General features: G+C 33.1%; 1 protein-coding gene across 1 annotated transcript in view; it reads left to right on the top strand.

The window, feature by feature from the left end:
* LOC124372165 (zinc finger CCCH domain-containing protein 13-like) overlaps positions 1-22,064 on the top strand; it is a gene marked incomplete at its 3' end in the record, with an annotated part of 54,607 nt that extends 32,543 nt beyond the window's left edge. Inside the window, exons 9-17 of the mRNA XM_046830531.1 lie at positions 88-945; positions 3,292-3,412; positions 3,655-3,732; positions 4,278-4,469; positions 8,045-8,124; positions 9,278-9,432; positions 19,958-20,034; positions 20,275-20,375; positions 21,911-22,064. Coding sequence (XP_046686487.1) covers positions 88-945; positions 3,292-3,412; positions 3,655-3,732; positions 4,278-4,469; positions 8,045-8,124; positions 9,278-9,432; positions 19,958-20,034; positions 20,275-20,375; positions 21,911-22,064 — 1,816 coding nt within the window. The remainder of the gene's footprint in view (positions 1-87; positions 946-3,291; positions 3,413-3,654; positions 3,733-4,277; positions 4,470-8,044; positions 8,125-9,277; positions 9,433-19,957; positions 20,035-20,274; positions 20,376-21,910) is intronic.
* Positions 22,065-22,269: the final 205 nt, after the last annotated feature.

Genomic DNA, 22,269 nt, shown 5'->3' with positions numbered 1-22,269 from the left:
CGTTATAACTTTTATTCATTTGTGATTGCAATTTGTTGGAATTAGTATTTTGAACTATGGTACTAGTGCATGTATTTTGTCATATAGGTGACCATGAGGATGCTCGTGCCAGGGAGAAAGCAAGAGAAGCTCGTGAGAAGGAAAGAGAAGAAGCCTTGGAAAGATGCAGAGAGAGACAGAGAGAACGAGAACAGTTGGCCAGGGACAAGGAGAGGACCAGAGAGCGACCAAGGGATGATAGGGACAAGGACAAGACTATTCCCCCACTGATGTCTCTGCCACAACAGGATCGTAAGGCCCTGGAGAGAGACCGTGATAGAGCCACCAAAGACAGGAAGGATAGGGATAAGGAAAGAGACAAGGATAAGGACAGAGACAGGGATAGACTTTACGATAGGAATGTTGATAAGTCAGATCGAAGTAGACCTTTGGAAAAAGAACGTTTGTCTGAGAAAATTCCTGAACGAGATCGTATTAGTGATAAGGATAGGCCACGAGATAGAGATAACTTGAGTGACAGAAGAGAAAAGGGTGATAGAGACAGGAGTTTTGAAAGAGACCGCAATTTTGATAACAGAAACACTGGTGATCAGAATGAGAGAGCATTTGACAGGGATAAAGACAGACAACCAAAGGGTTTGGACAGAAGTAGAGACAGAGATTTCGACAGGGAGAAAGAGAGAGGTTATGAGAGAGTTCCAGACAACAGGAGGAGTTTTGAAAAAGTTGGTGATCGAGATAGAACTTCCCTGGAGAAAGATCGGGGAATCGTCAGAGATAGGGGATTGGACAGAGTTATGGAGATTAGGGAGAGGAATAAGAGTATGGAAAGAGGGAGGGTATCAGATGGGGAGAGGAATACAGAGAGAGGAAGGGACAGGTTTGATCGGAGAACTCTTGCAGCAGAAGACAAGGGCTATGAGAGTCCATATGACTCACGTAGAGGTAAGTTTCTCATTTTCTTAATAGGTTATGAATTCTAAGTAAGTAAATCATTTTGCTATATTAAAATCTATGTGCTTTTTATACTAATCCTTGTAAAACTGCATGAATTGGTACTCATAAAAGTAAACCTATTAGATCACTTCTTCATGTACAATGTATTTAAGACGTGAGGTCAATGAATGTACTTAATAAATAAATAAAAACAAAATATATTAATACGACATTTTATTTTTAAAATTAGAGTATCTTAATCTACTGTTTATTGTTTTAGTTAGATGGTGTTTATAATTTATTTGTAATAAAAAAATATATAATATTTGAACAGTCTTCATAAATAGATGGATTGTTTTGTACACTAAAAGCAGACATACACACTATTGAATATAGCATAGTATAGCAAAAATGAAATTATTAATAGTTTACAGTGGCAAACCAAAAATTTGTTGGGGTTCTGTTTTGTGATCAGTGGGTTGATATTTGATAAAACCAAACTTAGTTGTAACTCATCCTTAAGATGTACAGTGTCCTCTGTGTACAGTGACAAGGTCAAAAATCTTGGACTGACTATTACAAAAACTCTTAGTTGGGCTGATAATGTTACTGAGACTTGTGGCAGGGTGTTTGCTGGTATTCATAGTCTTAAGCAATTTGCTATTTATTTACCTTTGAATTTGAAAGTAATGCTAGTGAAGACCCTGATTTTCTGCCATTTCAATTACTGTAGTGAAGTTATAAATGACATGACGGTTGAGCTTTTGGACAGATTACAACGTGCTCAAAATTATTGTGTTCGCTTTATCTTCAACCTCAGACGATATGACCATATAACACCCTTCATCAATCAGTTACATCTGTTAAAGTTGAATCTACTCTGTCAGTTCCACATTCTCAGCATGTTACATTCTATTTTGTATAATGATTATTCCCCTTCCTATCTGTCTGAACGCTTTTCTTTCATTTCTGAAACAAGCAATTGGAATACTCGACGTGGAGCCTGTCTGTTATCTATTCCTGTTCATAGATCCTCTATTTAGAGTAAATCATTCACAGTCTCTGCTTGTCGACTTTGGAATAATCTCCCGGATCATATCAGAGGTATTCGTAGTCGGGAACGATTTCGGGGGGTGCTTAGGGACCATCTGTTTTGAACCTCGTCGGGTTGACGATATCGTGGCATAGGGTATGGGACGATGGCTTTGTATGAATGGTGATGGATGAATGTCTGTTAATTTCCTTGTAAGTTTTATTCTATTTATTTATTTTTAGTTTCATAGAGAACCTTTATTTCATTTTATTACTTTATATAAATAGAGATTATAATTTTTGATTGTAAAATAGTAATGTAAACTGTATTGTGGCTCTTGTTTTACAGTAATAGTAGAGTTTATTAATTTATGGTTAGGTGTAAGAGAGGACTTAATAGTCCTAACCTCGCCAATTGAATATGTTTTACGTTCTATTCAATAAAGACATTTTTCATTTCATGTAATTTCCACATAGATTCTGCTTTATTAGTAGTAACCATCCAGTAGAGTAGATTAATTTTGAATTAGCTTCTGTTTATTTACATCAAACATAGTTATTGTTAAGACTAGACACTGGATATTACTGAGTAGATTCTACTTTTTATTCATTTTACTCATTGTTCAGTTTGATAATTCTTTTCCACTGCAAGTAATTTGCTGTTTTCTACCCAAATTGGTTGTGTGCAGTCTGAACTGTATGTCTGTTGAAAATAAGGAATAAGATAATTACATTCTTTGCAGATTTGCAACACTACAATTGGGAAAGCTAAAAGTTGCTTTAGAAACTTTACACAATTTTCATACAAAAGCAAGTAAAGTTTATTCTTAGGAAATGTGTGATACTTTATCATCTCATTAACACTAAATGTGTTGTGTAATTTGTTATGTATTCTTAAAAGTTTAGATTAGAATATTCCATCGAAGTGACTGCATAGTAATATATTCAAACTGACAATACACTAATACAGTATAACAAAGATTTGGACACCCATTTCATCAATATTGGTGGTTCATATTTCAGATCGGTTTAAACAAGATTTTTGTTTTCTGTAATATTTAAAGAGTTAAAAACTATTTTCTTTAATAATATTAAAGAGATGATAGTTATTAAACAAGTATTGAAAATTTGATTTGATTACTATTTTAAGGAGCGAGCCAATAGTAATTGTGTAATATTACTAGTGCTCCACATGATCATGCTGGTTTCCTAATTGTCTAAACATTTTTTGGCTATTCAAACCTTTAAAAGTTATTAATAAATCTGTATCCAATAACTGTATGAAGGAAAATCTGTATGAACGGGATCTGTTGTGATGTCCAGAGCGTCCAAGGTATGGAGGGGATGGCCCAGAGAGACCTGCTATGTTCAAGGATCACAGCCCTTCTAGAGAGGACAGCCGGAGCATGAGGATGAATCAAGGGTTCAGTGACGACAGGAGGAGGTAAGTGCAGTTATATAGATGTTACATAAACTTTTTTGGAAATGGAAATTGTTAAAAAAAAAACAATAACTTTGCAAAAAAACAGCTGTTGAACATTCTCAATAGTTCCAAAGTTACGTTAGGGAGTTGAATATTTTGGGATAACTGGTATAAATTTGCTATTTCAGTATAATAAATTCCGTTCAGTATGTGTTATTCCTATCTATGGTATACTGCATGTAATTATGTGGTTTGTGTTACAGTCGAGGAGGAAGAGGAACCTGGGAGAGCCGGGACTGGGACTATCCAGATTCCAGGAGGGACTGGGACTCAAGGAACAGGTTTGTCATTACTTCTAACAATACTATTCCGCTTCACATAGAAAAGAAGAGCTTTAGATTGCTCTTCTAAGAAAAGAAGAGCTTCCTCAGTTGTCACGAGTGTGCGTCTACAACGTATCCCGTTAATGTTCTTCATCATGTGGTGGTGTTATGATTAGTTTGAAATATCTATCTTATTTTATTGTAAAATGTAATTAAACTTTTCAGTTTAATTACTTTTTACAATGAAATTAAAGTTTATTTGAAAATAAAAATTTTGTAAATAGTTCTTTTTTTTATCAATAAATACACTAGAGTTAAGTAAAATGCTCTGCTTAATACTTTTTTCTTTTACCTTTTATAATTTAGCTATAATAAAAATTAGCTTTCAACTTAGAGAAACAAATTTTTTTTACTTGTTTTGGTGTTATAAGTGAATCGATTTATTAGTGGATATATATATATACACACACACACATACATATAAGATGCAACAAAGGAACAACATAAGCTGACTGAAATTATAATTTATTTGTAGATAAGCTAAGTAATGTATCCTGTTGTAGGCACGGAGAATGGGAGGGCGGTGGTGTGGAAGGGGAAGCTTGGGGCGGCCGTTGGGGTGGTGGGGGTGGAGATTGGAGAGAAGAGTGGCCACAGCAGCAGCATCGTCCGCCCCGCCACCCGCCCAGGGAGGAACAAACGATTGTGTCAGCCAACCATATCGTCGTCAGAGATACCAGTGTTGATGACTCAGGGTAAGTTAATTCTATTGATCTTGAAATATCGTGGAATTTTGCTTTCTAGAACTGAAAGGATTCCTGCAAATAAATACATTTGCTCTTAAAAATGGAAATTTTTGTTTAAATTTATAGGTTTACAATCTATGTGTTATATTCAAGAAATGTATCTTCTTTTATTCCTGCCCTAGTGTCACAGTCAATAATTCTCTTATAAACATAGTTATGAGTCAAGACATGACCCAAAGCGATGATTTATTGACTAGAGATGCACATTTGCTCAAGTCATTGTTTGGAGTCGCATTAACAATTCAAATTGTCACTTGCAGTAGGAATTAAAATCATAAACATAAAAAAGTAATTTAAACTATATTATACTAGAAAACAGTGGTATAATATTTACTTGATGTTAAAAAGTGTTAATTTCAAGTGTTACTTTACTTTTGTTTTATCTGGTTAGTATGGGAAAATGTATTCTGAAGTTAAAACTGAATTTCAGCTAACAGTATAAATATCCATTTTGAAAACCACTGAGTTATGAAAAGACAGGTTTTACAAATATTCTGGGTCAAAAAGATTAAGTAAATTATTTATAGATAATCAGCAAAGATCATTTTAAAATTATACATAAAATTCGAGTTTTGACTTATTATGTGTAACTTTATTAGTGCTTCTTTTGGATGAGATTGCTGGTTCATCATTTACTTAAACCTGAATTAAAACAATTGGTTCTATGAAAATTTTATATGTATGCTCTTATACACATAACTTGTGTAAACATCGCTAATGGTCAAACTTTTCAAATTTGACACCAAGTATTCAGATACATTATATAAGACATAACCTATTACTACATTTTTTAATTCAAAATTTTGTATTAAAAGGCTGTAATGGTTAATTTTTAATCTGGTAAAACTGTATATAATGAAACTCATCTTAACCCTTATCACGCGTATTACCGGAAATCTCGCGCGTATTACGGTAAATCTCGCAAACAAAATTTTTATTTTTTTAAATATAGTTCATAAAACTGCCGATAGCATGAGGTAGAATGTTGTCCGGACCTCAGCCAACGACTGCGCTTAATTCATTGTTCTCGGCTACCCGTTACCGATCCGAAACTGGTTGTCATAGCAACTGAACGCCATTCTGACCTGCAGACTGGCGCGTCTTACGGGATTTCCGCTTGGTGAGAGCGACAGTGCTGTTCACGAGACCTGCACGAAAGCTTTTTCCTGTGTTGAGTTCTGTGTTTTACGTTATTTCTGAACATTTTTACAGTTATATTATTTAAAAAATTGTGACTTCAATTTAAAACACTTCATGCTTCGAAGTGTTTCATTCACAAAAATATTTTAGAAATTGGCAAATTCCATGTTTAGTTTTTTTATACATTTTAATCTTAAAATATTCTGTTTTAATGTTTTTTCTTCCTATACTAACTTTAGAAATATTAAATGAAATAGAACTTTAAAGAAGTTAAACATTTATTTTTTACGTTAATAGCACGTTAGGGGAAAAGATAGGAATTTGTATTCAGCGCTCTAAGGGTTAAGGGTGGCAAAGTAAGTTTATTTGCAAAATGTTCAGTGCCTTCTCAAGAAAGGATTAATGAAGAAGTTAGTATACTCACAATATAACTAACTAAAAGGCTGGCGAGAACATGGATATTTAACAAAGTTGTATGTTTGTATTCCAAATAATAATTGAGACCGGTAAGGAAGATAGAAAACTCATGGCAAACTTTAACTTTACTCTAGTACAAATTTTGAGTTCAGCTCCATTTCACCATCCGCTTAGTGCAACATCTAGTACGTACTACTCTAGTAAATATTTGGAATGGCCATAAACTTTATGGATATTTTGTGGTATTTGGAATGACCATAAACTTTACGGATATTTTGTGGTATTTGGAATGACCATAAACTTTACTGATATTTTGTGGTATTTGGAATGACCATAAACTTTACGGATATTTTGTGGTATTTGGAATGACCATAAACTTTATGGATATTTTGTGGTATTTGGAATGACCATAAACTTTACTGATATTTTGTGGTATTTGGAATGACCATAAACTTTACGGATATTTTGTGGTATTTGGAATGACCAGAAACTTCACGGATATTTTGGTAATGCATAGGTTAAGTGGTAATGTTTTTGCCAGTCATGTCACACTCTTTATTTGTTCGTCAGTAAGCTTCAGGTTGGTCAGAATCTGTAAATGTTTCTTACGGACATCTGCTATAGATATGTATTGCAGCAATAGAACAACATTTTGAGAACTGTTGTTTGTCACCTTCTTCAGGTATCAAATCCTAAAACGAGGTTAAGGATGTTAAAAAAATAGATAATTCAAACAGATGGCAATCAATATGTCACTGTTAAAATTTACAACAGAAAAGTTATACATCAAAATATAAAACATTAACCTGAAATCTAACTACGAGTTAGTTAAAAACTAACAAAATTTCACAACATAGGTGTACGGCTGAAACACTAGTGTACGCATCATAGCCGGCAAATTGTCTGGAGGTCTTTAACACGGTTCATACCTTTTCATCATAACAGCCTGGCTCAGTGGCATCTCTGAATGCCAACGAAGGACAGGATGGTGTGGGTTTGGGGAAAGAACTAGATTAACAGAAGCCTCTGTGTTATCGTTAAATTGTATCTCTTTTTTTTATCGTTTGATCGATATTATTATGGAGTTTATTGGATGACTACTCTTGAATTTTGATATGTTTGTTAGATTTCTGAGCTAATTCTTTTTTTTTTAATAATCAAGTGATCTGACTGCAACAGTTGGATGAATTAGTAGTTGGTTTAGTAATTTTAAGTTTGAAACCTCAATTAGTTTTTGTTAAAAAATTCTAATTACAGAAAATTATGTTAGCTTCATTTCAATTTATATGATAATTTTTATATTAGTAATGTTAAGCAATTTTAGACTTTTCACTAACTTTTTCTTATGTTGTCTTTGTGTTCTATAGTTCTTAGATTTAGTGGCCTTTTTGTCTTGCCTATGTATTCTTTACCTCAAAAAGTTCTAGAATGGTTGAATTTAATTTAGAAATGGATAAAACTAATTTTAAATATATCATTTAGACCTAAAACATTGGAAGTAGTTCTAACAGCATAATTTTAGTATTAGAAAAAAAAACAACTTTTTCATGAAGTATAAAGCTAACAACTGTGTCTTTCTTTAGCTTGACCAGCTGGAAAAAATGGGTGTCACTATAGATGCATAGGCTCTACTTAATTCTGTATCCAGGGAAGTCAGTTATTACATTGTTATTAAGAGAGAGAAGTCTGAACACATGAAGGGAAGCTGACGATAAAAAGGGGTATTACTCCTGTTGTACACAATTTTTCTACCACCTATAATTCTAATAATAAATAAACTATTATACACTATAGTATTAATCACAGTGCAATTAAGTTTATAATAATTTTTTGTCCTTTCTTGGATAAGGTTTAATCATTAAAAATTCAGTTCACCCAACATTTAGTGATGCCAAGCGTTTGAAAAAGTCCCTTGAAATTCTGATAGTTGAGTCTTTAATGTATTTAATAAATTTTGTTCAATCTAGTGGTCGGCGCTCCCAGGCCAAAGACATTGTTGACAAGGATTCTGTTTCTGGTGACTTTAAGAAGGATAACATGGATACTGGTGAGTTTGTGTGTCATAACTAGCATTGGATTTGTGTGTGTGTTTGAGTTCACACGTGCTTGCGTGCGTGTGCATCTGTGTGTGTTAGTACATCAAAAACGTTATCAACATTCTTGTGTCCGTTGACAAATCGAAAGATTGGGAGTGGTAAAATCTGCTCAGTGACAGGCAATTTTTGTGTTTTTATTTAAACATACTCATGTGTTAAATGAAAGATAAAATTATGAGTTAATTATACAGTTCTGTGTCTTGTTTTGTATTTGAAATATTAAAAAGAAATGTAAAATAAATTATAACAATAAACATTTTCCTCCTTACGTCAAAAGAAAAGTACTTTTAATTTTGTTGAACATATTGAAAATGTAAAAATATTTCAAACTAATTGCTGAAAAAATATAATTTTCTGTAGAATTATGCTTTGGGGATTTTTATAGGAAATGTACAATTCAAAATAAATAAATTCATACAAAATAATATTTTTTTATAAAGAAAGTGACAAAATAAAAAAGACATGTATGAAATGTTTTATGGTACATTTTGAATGCACTATAAGTTGTAAACATTGTAAAATAAATCAATAAAGACATTACAGAAATAAAATCATAAAATTTCAGATTTTTACACATAGCTCAAGCTCACTTTCCTCTTGTGCAGCATCTCACAGTGACAGACTTGACTCCTGGAATGTGGAGTCATGTTCGTATGAAGAGATTCAAAAAATGTTGGCAACGAAGAAGTTTAAAAATGAACTCTTTACATTGTTTCGACATTAGAAACACCTAGACTACAAAATAGGATTAATTCAATATGAATGTTGACTTTAGCTCCAGTTCACCAAGAGGAGGGTGAACTGGAGCTAAACTCAACATTCACAACTCTGATTTGATGACATTGTGGCATAAAATAAAAACTATCATATTCGGTACCTCCGATATCTCACATAGTGACGAGCAATAAAACACTTTATTACTATTTAGTATGCTTTGTGAGCAAGAAATCAACACGGGCAAGCTTGATTTCGCTTTTTTCCAGTCTGTAGGCCAAAGTGACAGTCTGGAAGAGAGAGTCAAAACAGAGAAAAGAGTTTTTTTCTGATTTTTTGTTTTTCACTATAGGTATTATATCAAAGAGTAAACAGTAATCTGAACTGCAGGTAGCGTGGAGGTCAACCTCAAGCGAGGTAGAGAAGGCAGCGAAGGACCTGTGGAAGCCAAGAAGCCCAGACTAGAGGAGACATCAGCCATGTTGGAGGAGGCCCTCAGTGACATTAGCGATGATCCTGATGAAATTCTCAACAGAGAAGACATTGTAAGTGTTTGTTTTTAGTAGTAAATGTAACTGTGTGAAATGGATGGCTAAATGGTAAATAAAAGTATAAGGAACAAAAGAGTATTAAGAATGCAATGTTTAATTCACTGTCTCAATCTAAACACAAGAATTCTAATTACTATTTGTATACAGTTTTTTTTTCCACTATTGCGTTTATGGTGCAATAGTTTCCACTTGTGTTTTCCAATTGTTTGCTAAGGTGGAAAATCCAATTAAACTTTATATTGCTATTTGGGTCAAAAAGCAGCCATCTGAAAATCTACTGAATCAAAAGTAAGTAAATACAGGGCTATTGTGATGTTGTCGACCATTGTTGATATCCTATCACCAGTGAACTTTGAACTATATTATGTGCATAACCAACATCATGATTCAAAACATTTAAGATTGTACAATCCGTATGTGGTTAGTATTTTTTTTACCTTTTAAAACATTTTTAGTCACATTTCTTTAAGATACCTTTCCTAAACATGGGAAATAAAAACCTTTTCTATTATTTAACTGTGAGTATTTAACACCTTCACTGTGTCAAAAGTCACGTACCATCAGTGTGTATCATTAGTGTGTTTGCATAATGGTTTTGGTGCAGGTGACAGTTATTTCTAATTTTACACTTATAATAAAGTAATAATCAAAATATAGTGCAGCAAAATTGTAGAGTCAAATATAAAGATAATATTGAGACATTAGGTTTCAATTTTAATAACCTACTTTGAAATAAAAACTAGTAAATAAATTACTTACTCATTTTGGAGATGAAACCACATGTTTTTGTTAAAGGAATAATCAGTGATTTTGAACATTTTTGTGACTGTTAACATCTATGAATTTTGTTGGAATAGTTGTATTATATGCTTTACAAGAAATTTTGAAACTTTTTATAAAGATTTGCAAAATAATTGGCTCTAAAAATAATAACTGACAGGAAGTAGTACACTGCATTTGACTCGTGTAGTGACAGGAAGTTTTATTTCAACCAAGCAGCTAACCTAGACATTAACCAACTGACAGCACCTGCACAACAGGTCAAGGTCAAATCAGCCGATAGCCAGTTGGTGTTATCTCAGGTTGTCTACTGCATGGACACTGTCTGCTATGTTTACATTGTTTTTGTTTACATTCTGGATCATTAACATCCTACTACAATATAATAAACTGAAAATATAAATACAAAAGAGAAAGAGAATAAAGCTTTCTTTCATAACTATATAAACTATTTCATTAATGTTTCAGTTATGTAAAAACTTGATTCTAGCTAACAATAATAAATAAAAATCAATTAAAATATGAAGAAAAACAATTATCCTTGTGGTATTAGTTAAAAAGGAGTTCGTTCATCAGCAGTTCACTGTAATGGGCCATGTAGTATGTGGTATCATGTCAAATGTATCGACATGACAGATGAAGTCTTTCGTAAACTATTGAAAGAAAGCAATGCAGGCTGGAAGTGTCACCCGTGTAGTGGTCAAGAGAGTTCGGATGACCTTGAAAAACTCCAAGTAAAAATATCTGCTCTTGAAAATGATGAGAAATTAGATCTTGAAACATCTTTGACGATTGCAGCAGAGGTTGGCAATGCGTTACTGAAAGAAAATGAAGAAAAAAAGAAAGAGCTACACGATTTGAAAATGCTAATGAATAACTTGCACACCGAGTGTGAAGATAAAATCAAAAAAATTGAAGAGATGAATAAACTAATTTTAGAAGATAAAGATTCTGAATTGAGAGAAAAAATATTGGAAATAAAATTCAAGGATAATAAACTGAAGAAAGAAGTAGAAATAAGAAATAACTTATGTTTAGAATATGAAGAAAGCAACAGAAACACAGTTAATAAAATGTTAAAACTAGAAGCCGCACTAAAACTTGAAAAATCTCTACATGCAAAACAGATCTCAACAAACAAGTGCTTATTAAAAGATATAAAAACAAAGGATATAACATTGGAGAAACTTAAAATGGAATCTAATAATCTCACTGTAACAGAAAGTAGTCAAAGTACAGACAGTAAGTTATGTTGCCACAGGAGTAATCAGAGTGAGATGAAACAAGCAATTGAAATAATGGAACAAATAAACCAAGATCTGGAGGATAAAATCAAGAATGAAAAGGGTAAAAAATGAAGTCTTACTAGGAAAAATAATATTACTGGAGAAGCAGTTAAGTGAAAAATCAGCGGAAATGCTTCATCTGCAGAGTACAATTGCCAAATTTTCATTGCCTAAAAATAACACCTTTCCAAAAGTTCTAGTTAACAATAGCTCTCAGACTAATCAGGAAAAAAAGGAAAAAAAGATCACAAAAATTAATTTGGATATGTATGATAGAATAAAATGTCTACAGGATGCCTTATTAGAAAAAAATCAGTTAATATCAAATATAGAAAATAGCAAGAATAGCATAAATGAATCTGAAAGCAATATAAATTCAGTGATTGGGAAAAATATACAAGCAGGGGAGGTTGCAACCTTGACAATTTTGAGCGACAGTCATGGCAGACATTTGGACTATCATTTAAAAAAAATAAACTCAACTGTTAGTGTGAAAAGTTGTGTAATACCGGGAGCCAACCTGGATAGAGTGATGAGTGGTGCTAGTGACTTAGTAAAAAACAGAAACAACTTTGTAACACTAATTGCAGGGGCCAATGACATTTATAATGGACAAATTAATACATTTTTGAAAAACCTAAGACCTGCAGTAATGGCTCTCAAGCCTTGTAAAATCCTAATTGGAACGATACCATTCAGACGTGACTTGGCTCTTCAACACCAAATCAACGAAGATATAATGAGAGCTAATCTATATATCCATGAGCTATCCCATTCAATTCCTGGCGTCTATTTTCTAGATTTGACAGGATTATCAAACTGTGGTTATGATGCATCAGGAAATACATCTCAGTTATTTAGGCAAAAAGTTTTTAAGTTATGAAATAAACAGATTGATCTCAAGGACTAACACAAGTTCAACTGCGATAAACTCAACTGCAATATACTCAATTCCGGAAAACAAAGCACATCACAATTCTAGATAAAAGTATGGAGGCCGAAATCAAACAATTCGGGAAATGCAAAAACCACTGCCTTCTCTCACTGTATTTCGGCTGATGTGAGCAATTCTTGAAATATGACTGCAGGCGTTGCAGTCATTTTTAAAAGACATTTTGGAAGGCCTTCCCATTCTGATTTTGTGAACTGCCACCTGACATGTCAAGTACCTGATGGTTCAGCTATGGTTTACAGCCTCGTAACAAAGCCGAAATATGATACAAAGCCAACATCTTACGATTATGCTCAAGCTTTTGCACAACTCCAAGAGGATTTAAAAAAAAGAAATCTCAAGGAACTGATCTGCTCCCCCATGGGATGCGTCCGAGACAAAATATCAGTTGAGGATTTTGCAGCAAAAATAGTGAACTTCCAACTGAACACTGGAGCAAATGTAAAGATTGTCACCTTTGAACAACCTACTGCTAAAAGAATCTTGTTCAATGGATATTCACACTCAGAATTCATCAAATCCCTGCAACATTTCATCTCAATGCAGTATCAGAACAGAGCTGCCACTTGCACAACTCCAGCTGAACTCTCCGATGAAACTGGAAATACAACTGTTGAGTGCAAACAAGCTCCTACAGGTGCAGTACTTGAGTCCGTCTCTGCTTGGAAAGATCCGGTTACTTTGGTGACTAGGGCATCGCACGAGTATAATTGGCTATACTCATAATTGACGAGTATAATTGAGTATCTCACAGTCTTCCCGGGGTTGCCTATAGTTGAAAATACACAAGACTCAATTCCTGACAGAGTTGAAGACATCACTTCTGTGGTCGGACAGTCCGATGACTCAACAGCTGGATGGACCAACAACTCACCAGCCATGCGAGACAGTGGCCCACCAACCGATGATCACACAGCAGGTGGGCAGACCATCACCCCACCAACCCAGCAGGCCAGTGGTTTACCGACCAGACAGTCCAGTGATGCAGTGGATGGGCAGACCATCAACCCACTAACCCAGCAGGCCAGTGGTTTACCGACCAGACAGTCCAGAGACACAGTGGAGGGGCAGACCATCAACCCACCAACCCAGCAGGCCAGTGGTTTACCGACCAAACAGTCCAGTGAAGCAGTGGATGGGCAGATCATCAACCCACCAACCCAGCAGGCCAGCGGTCCACGAATTGGACAGACCACAGACACACTACACAATCAGGATAACAACGCATCGGATGAGTCTAGTGAAGTGGTGCTGGATGAATTTCTTGAGTGCTCTGATTATGGAAAAATTTTTTTAGCAAAGCAAAATGTGGAGACAGGTCTGACTTAGCACTGGGGTTGTCCAAGTGTACCTCTGGGACGTGGGAGAAACAATTCTCTATTCTTCACCAAAATGTACAGCATTTGCCATCACGAATCAATCTATTAAAAGTAATAGCAGATGAAATTCAACCAGATATAATTGCCCTAACAGAACACAAAATGACATATTCAGAACTTGAAGTTTTAAATATTACAAATTATAACAAAATTTCACATTTTTCTAGAGCTACCTCTATTGGAGGAGGTACCCTGATTTTAGCTGGAAATTATATTAAATGCAATACATTTTTAATTCCCTCTATACAATCACTGCTGACTGAGAAAGAGTTTGAATGTTGTCTTACGGAGGTGCATGTTGGCACATACTCTTTTGTGTTGGCCTATCTCTACAGAAGTCCTAAATATTGCTACATTGATCCTTTTTTGTCTAGGTTGGAGATTTTGTGTAATATCTTGTGTAGTAAATTCAAAAATATTGTATTAGTAGAAGATTTCAACATTAATGTTTTGAATAAGGATACTGTTTACAACAAATTCAATAGTATTTTAAAATCGTTTAACTTACATTACAAAATAGATTTTCCAACCAGGGTCACTTTAGAATCACAAACAGCAATTGACAATATTATTACAAATCTACCTTCTAATAAAACTAGAGTCTCTGGCATCATAACACACATTTCCGACCATGATGCACAGATAATTGAAATTTTAGATCTTGGTGAAAGGCAGAACAGTGTAACGAATAGATATATTAGAAAATTTACACAGAGTAATATTAAGTCATTCTTAAGCAGCCTAGCAAATACGGCATGGTCGAATGTCTACCAAGCACCAGTGCGTATGAAATATGATGTGTTTTTACTCTATTTTTAGTTATAATTTTGAAGTACATTTTCCTAAATTGATAGCCACAAAAAAAGAAAATCGCAAAAGTAAATGGATAACTGATGAAATTAAATACAAGCAGTGTAAATTGATAGACTTAGAAAAAAACTGTAGGATACTTAAGGATATAAAATTAAAATCAAAAGTTAAAGAAATGAAAAAGGAATTGAAAAATGCTATATATATTGAAAAAAAGCAATACTTTGATCAAAAGATTAATAATTCTTGCAACATTTCAAAATCAACATGGCAATTAATTAAAACAGAAATAAATAAAAAACCAGTTTGTAAAAAAAATATTACAGTTTTTAGAGATATAAACAAGGAAGTTGTAAGTGATCCAATACAGGTTGGAAATATATTTAATAAGTTTTTTGTAAACGTAGTTGATAAAACAGTATTACCCAATTTACCTTCTAGAAATGAAAAACAATTAAATTTTCCACATGCTCATATGACAAATAATAGATTTAGATTTAATCAGATTTCAGAAACTCATTTAAAAAAAATTGTCATGTCTTTTGAAAATAAACCATCATCTGGAAATGATGAGGTTACTATACAACTAATAAAACAATCTCTCCCATTCATTTTACAGCCATTAGTCCACTTAATAAATTCATCTCTAATTTCAAGCTATTTTCCGAATCAACTAAAGATTGCCAGATTAATCCCAATTTTCAAAAAAGGTAACCCAAATGACCCCTCATGTTATAGGCCGGTGTCTCTTCTTCCTGTGTTTTCTAAAATATTTGAAAAAGTAGTTTATATTCAATTAGTGAATTATTTAGAAAACAATAAATTATTAGATAAGCAACAACATGGCTTTAGATCGGGAAAGTCCACTACTACCGCTGGCATTGACTTTATTCAGTCAATAATCAACTCGGTGGATAGGGGTGAAAAGGTAATTGGAATTTTCTTGGATCTCACACGGGCATTTGATAGCGTCTCACACCAAGAACTTCTAATCTCTCTTAACAATCTAGGTATTCAAAATAGAGAATTATTATGGTTTGAATCATATTTAACAGAGAGGAAACAATACGTGGAAATAGAACACACATCATCTAAATTAAAACCGAGCAGGTGTCACATTATAAGAAAATATAAGTCTGAAATAGAAACCATTAAATACGGAGTCCCTCAAGGATCCATTTTGGGCCCATTACTTTTCCTCTGTTACATTAATGGACTACCTAAGGTGGTTCCGCAGGACTGTGGCATTTGTTTGTTTGCAGATGATACCAACATCACCATATCAGGTAATTCAGAAGAAGATATAGAAATATCTTCTCACATTAGTCTAAATTTAGTTAAACAATATTTAGATAACAAACAATTACTCTTAAATTCAACTAAATCAAATTTCATTTCGTTTTCCACTCAACAATCAAGAATAACACCCAAATTTGATATTAATTTAAATAATAATGATATATCCCAAGTTGAGCACACAAAAATTTTTAGGACTCATAATTGACGAGAATCTGTCATGGAACGAACACACTGAGCACGTAATTTATAAAATGTCTTCTGGTATCTATGCACTCCGACAGATGTCGCAGATTTGTAGTATACAGACATTGCGGACTATATATTTCTCACTAGTACATTCACACTTAGCCTATGGAATTAGTATATATGGTGCAACGACAAAGAAAAATTTAGACAAAATTTTACGCCAACAAAAGAGAGCTCTTAGAGCAATGTTTAGACTAAAAAAAACAGAATCTGTCAAAAATTTGTTTTCAGAACACAAAATGTTAACTGTTTACAGTCTATACATATATGATACAGTGATATATATAAAACAAAATGAGAGAAATGCAAAACCTACAAAAATTTTACATCATTATAATACTAGATTTAAAAGAAATGTCCCTCAGCACAAACTAGAATTTTTCAAAAAAAGAACTGATTTTATGGGCCATAAATTTTTAACAAAACTACCAACAAAAATAATAAATGAACAAAATCTTATTAAAATGAAAAAAGAGTTAAAAATATATTTGATAAATCTGGCTCTGTACTCCCTTGATGAGTTTTGGGAGGGAAGGTAGATTGGGAATGCCTGGTATGTAATTTTAGTATTTCATGTATATAAGCTTCTGGATTGTTTATTTCTTATTACATTGTATAATTTTTAATTTTAAATGATATATAGATTAATTAGTATATTGTAAAAAACTTATTGACACTATTCATGTACACGCTGTACTATGTACGAATAAAGAATTTTTGAATCTTGAATCTTGAATCTTAGGACACTCGGGGTAGTCGTGAGGTGGGTCCAATACAGTCAAAGTTTTAAGTATTTAGGGACATAATTTATTCAGGAACACAACCAGCTAAAGACGTGTGTTTTATTTATTTGTTTAAATGTAATTTTCTGTAAGTAATATTTTACTAAAAATTATCGTCTTAGATTATATCTCATTGAAAAAATTTTGTTTTCTGAAGTCAATATATATACAGGGTGATTCAAAACTAAACGGCAATCTCTTGGGAGCTTATTCTATAGCTAAAAACAAGTAAAAAAGTTCATATAACCATATGCTCGGAAACGCTTCGTTAGCGAGTTACGCCTAGCGAAAGATTTCACCCGGATTTCAGAACCCTTGGTGAAGTCAGGCCGTATAAAAATGGTAAAGGTAGTTACAAAGATACAAATACGATTGTTTTTTATGTTTTTATATCTGACAAATTTATTAAAATTCGTCCCAGAGCTGTAAATGCAATACTTTCAGAGATATCTTACGTAAAACACAAGAAATTGGTGCAAAGAAATAACACATTTTTGTGTTTAACGTAAGATTACTTCCATAAATGTTAAATAAAGGTCATTTTTTTCTTAAACAGATTTGTAGAGCATTTAATTCTGAAAAGATTCATGTGAATTACTTAGGAAACAAATTAATAATAGGTATTGAAATTTAGCTTTATTTAAAAATAAAACAGACGCACAAATATGCATATTCTTATCTGCATAAAAATATTAACTAATGTTTAGGTTGTGAGTAACAGCTGATCATTTATTCAACACTTTTTATCGTCATATTTTCTTTGCAAAGGTTGGCAATATCAGCTGATCAACAATAAAGTTCATGAAGTAATATTTGAATAACCTTTATGGAGGTTTTTGTATTGTGGCGTGTGAAGATTGTATTTTGTGAGATCCTGTGATTATTTGGAAATATTTTATACAAATGTATAAAATATTTTATTAAATATTTATTTTTAAAATATTTTATTAAATATTTTTATAAAAGTGTATGTAACTATCTTAGTAAATAATGGCAGATAATGTAAATGGTATGTATTCGTTTGAAGAGTATACGGACATGATACTGATTTACGGCAAAGTTAACAAGAATGGTTTAGCTGCAGTTCAGGAATATCGTGATACTTTTCCACATCGAAGAACACCTGATCGCAAAATATTTGAAGCTGTGGAGAGACGACTTAGAGAAACTGGTAGCTTTAAACCGAATACTGGTCGTCAACGTAGCGCAAGGAACTATAATAATGAACAAGCAATAATAAATGCTGTAGAATTATCACCAACCACAAGCACCAGACGATTATCACGTCAGTTAAATATTTGCCAGTCAAGCGTATGGCGGACACTTCATGAAGCACAGTTGTACCCATTCCATATAACACGTGTTTCAAGACTTATTACCGCAAGATCTTAATAAACGGAAGATGTTCTGCCGCTGGTTAAGAAGAAATTGTTTACGACATCAGTATTTTCTTCGGCGTATTCTCGTTACTGATGAATCCTGTTTTACTAGAAATGGAATTGTAAATTTTCGTAATACCCATACTTAGGCGTACGACAACCCACATGAAACTGCGATGAGGCATTTTCAACATACATTTTCAGTCAATGTATGGCTTGGTGTTCTGGGTGATAATTTGATTGGTCCATTTTCCCTCCCTAATCGACTTAATGGAGTAGCGTACTTAAATTTTTTAAGAACAAACCTGCCTACCCTCTTGGAAGATATTCCTGTTCAAAACAGAATAAATGCATGGTTTATGCACGACGGAGCACCTCCACATTTTTCTAATGATGTGAAAAACTATTTAAATGATACATACGGTAGACAATGGATTGGTCGAAATGGACCAGTAAAATGGCCACCACGTTCTCCTAACCTCACGCCAGCAGACTTTTTCTTATGGGGTTGGATGAAGTCAATTGTTTATTCAAAACGGATTAACACCATAGAGGATCGCATTACAGAGGCGGCAGAAACTATCAAGAATGCTCCAAACGTTATGAAACCGCGCTAGAAAAGAGTGGATTCGTCGTGCGAAAACGTGCATTGCTAACAACGGAGGACACTTTGAGCAACTATTATAGGTGATTATTACAGTTTTATAAAGGTAAATACATTTTATGTTAATGTTCAGTCTAGAATAAATGATCAGCTGTTACTCACAACCTAAACATTAGTTAATATTTTATGCAGATAAGAATATGCATTTTTGTGCGTCTGTTTTATTTTAAAATAAAGCTAAATTTCAATACCTATTATTAATTTTTTTCCTAAGTAATTCACATGAATCTTTTCAGAATTAAATGCTCTACAAATCTGTTTAAGAAAAAAATGACCTTTATTTAACATTTATGGAAGTAATCTTACATTAAACACAAAAATGTGTTATTTCTTTGCACCAATTCTTGTGTTTTACGTAAGATATCTCTGAAAGTATTGCATTTACAGCTCTGGGACGAATTTTAATAAATTTTTCAGATATAAAAACATAAAAAACAATCGTATTTGTATCTTTGTAACTACCTTTACCATTTTTATACGGCCTGACTTCACCCAGGGTTCTGAAATCCGGGCGAAATCTTTTGCTAGGCGTAACTCGCTAACGAAGCGTTTCCGGGCATATGGTTATATGAACTTTTTTACTTGTTTTTAGCTATAGAATAAGCTCCCGAGAGATTGCCGTTTAGTTTTGAATCACCCTGTATATATTGTAATAGTAATATTTTTTCTGTTATTGTAGAGTAATTATTGAAAAAGGGCTGAGATCTTTTTATAACTTTATTCTTGTACCACCTAAGATGTCATAAAATAATATCATTTGTTGAATAAAATATCAGTTTAAAACTCAGATGAATAATTACTTTTGGAATGATAAACTGGTGTACAACTCCAGCCCTAACAATTTTTAGCTGATAGTGTAAATATTTAGAAGAAGATGTGGTATTTGTTGTTTTGATCAGTAGTGTCAGTACCTTTGATACATTATGTGTTTTTTTTTTTAAGGACATGACACCTCAGGACAGTGCTGCGGTGGAGGAAGATGTGTCAGTCCAGCCCTCGGCTCCTGATTTAGACCAGAGGTAGAGATTTACATTGTACTTTTAATCGTAGCATTGGTAGAAGTTATACTCTTCTAAGTTTCAAGGTTGATTAAAATAAATAAATCAAACACAATAAAGTAGGTAGCACAATCATTAGGCATATTGAGTTATAAACGGTTTGATTTCTCAGTTGAAATTTTTATTTATGAGCAGTACTTGATTCTATATTCCTTGTTGGCTTTCAACATTGCGAATCGTTACATTCTTTTTTAATTTCAGATTGTTAGAAGACAGACCAAGTGAGGAAGAAAATATAGACAACTTGGACTTTGAAGAGATATCTGATGAAGAATTAGAAGAAGAAGCAAGAGCCAATAAAGGTAAAATATAATCCATACTGAATACTATTAATCAGTGGATGATTTTATTTGCATATGAAAGTTTATGCACTCAGCGTGATTATGATTATTATAGAAATTTGGGAACTTGTCATCGTTATATGTAAAAAAACTGAAACTGAAACACTATGTTTTTGAAACTGGTGTCTGTTTTCTTGTTCAGACATCAAAACCTAAAAAATAAGGTTAAGCATACTCACAAATTGAAAAAGTCGTACTTCACAACAGAAAAGTTAATAGGCCCAGCATCAAAATCAGAAAAAAATACCACCACACAATACAAGTACATTGTTACAACTACCATACATCATGGCAGGTAAGTGGAAACTAAGAAGTGAAGGGTTTAGAGGAGGAAGGGAAATGGGCAGACACCTTTTACCCATTGTAATGGTATAATATATAAATTAGATAAATAATAAACAAACTAACATAACGCTTATACCTGTATAAACTGAAAAATGACTATAGGCGTCATTATACACACACAAAACTCTGTATTACATCTAAAACTACTCACCACATAATTATTACTATTGTATTAACAAGGTAAATCAACAACACAAAGACGATGTAAACATGACCAGCACAATGCAGTAACTGTCCAGCTGTCTCATGAGCAACGATAGTGTCAGCTGCTCCTAGTTAGAAAAAATCTGATTACATATTAAATTTTTACTTTAGTAACAATTCAGTGCTACAGTTCAATTGGTCATTCAATTCTGTAAATGTAGTATGTAATTTTAATTATTAAAACCGGAAATTACTTATAAAATGTACTTGTTTCTATTGAGTGTCACACAATGAACGTAGTACATCAAAACATATACAAAGCAGAAAGCTGAATACATTAAAGTTAATGTTTTTATTTGTTCCAAAATGGACCTCACCAGCAAGTACTGATTTGGTAGTGGGACTAAATAAATCAAGTATACTAAACAGATTCTCTTATCTATACAATTCTTATTGTCATTGTAGACTAATTTCATTATCAAATTTGCTATGGAGAGTTAGTTTGATCATCAATTCGACTTTTACATACTGTTTGTGTAATATTCTGAGAAATCAACCAATGCTAAAATCTGTTATGCTCTGAACTGTTTCTGGCTTGTTTGTGTAGAATCAAACAAAATAGTACATTATAATTTCAGCAAAATGGCAATGTATGCATGATTCAAAAAGTATTAGCAAACATACTATTAGCAGATATTATTACCTTTGTAAACCCTCTATTGTTAGATATGTTCGTTAGGGTAATAAATATACAGTTTAGATGCTTGTAGGAAATTGTTGCTTAAGTAGTTATTTTATATTAACTTTTGAACTCATATTTAAGCATAATATGTTAGTTTTTAAAATTTGAATTAAAATTTTTTAGAGAACTATAAGTTACTTCACACTACAGAACTATTTAAAATCGATTGTAAACCAATATAGGTTATGGAAAATCGTAACAAAGTATTAAGTTATTGCACTGTTCATTTTTTGTAAAATGGTTCTTTAAATTGTGTGTGGTACAGGCCTGGGTGATGCCCTGGGGGTGGACTGGGCCAGTCTTGTGGCAGAGTCTAGACCACGAGTGGTGGAAGCTGGGCCAGGGGCGGCAAGGCGAAGGTGGCAGGTGGCAGCCGGAGAACATACTGGCAAGGATTGGAGTCTCCATGGAATATGCAGGTGTTGATCTCTTCAATGAGATACACAATAAACTCACAGAGAAGAAAGGTAATTACAGTATTAGTAGTTTACATAACTGACTAAAAATAAACCATTCATTAATATTTTTGAGCTCTGTATGTATGTCACTCTGTTAGGGATGTAAGGATATTATTAACAATTTTATCATAAAATGTATACAGAAAATTAATACACAGTAGGAAAT

Source organism: Homalodisca vitripennis, unplaced genomic scaffold, assembly GCF_021130785.1.
Source record: "Homalodisca vitripennis isolate AUS2020 unplaced genomic scaffold, UT_GWSS_2.1 ScUCBcl_2675;HRSCAF=7669, whole genome shotgun sequence".
Taxonomy (NCBI): domain Eukaryota; kingdom Metazoa; phylum Arthropoda; class Insecta; order Hemiptera; family Cicadellidae; genus Homalodisca; species Homalodisca vitripennis.
This window is presented reverse-complemented; position numbering and strand designations above follow the sequence as displayed.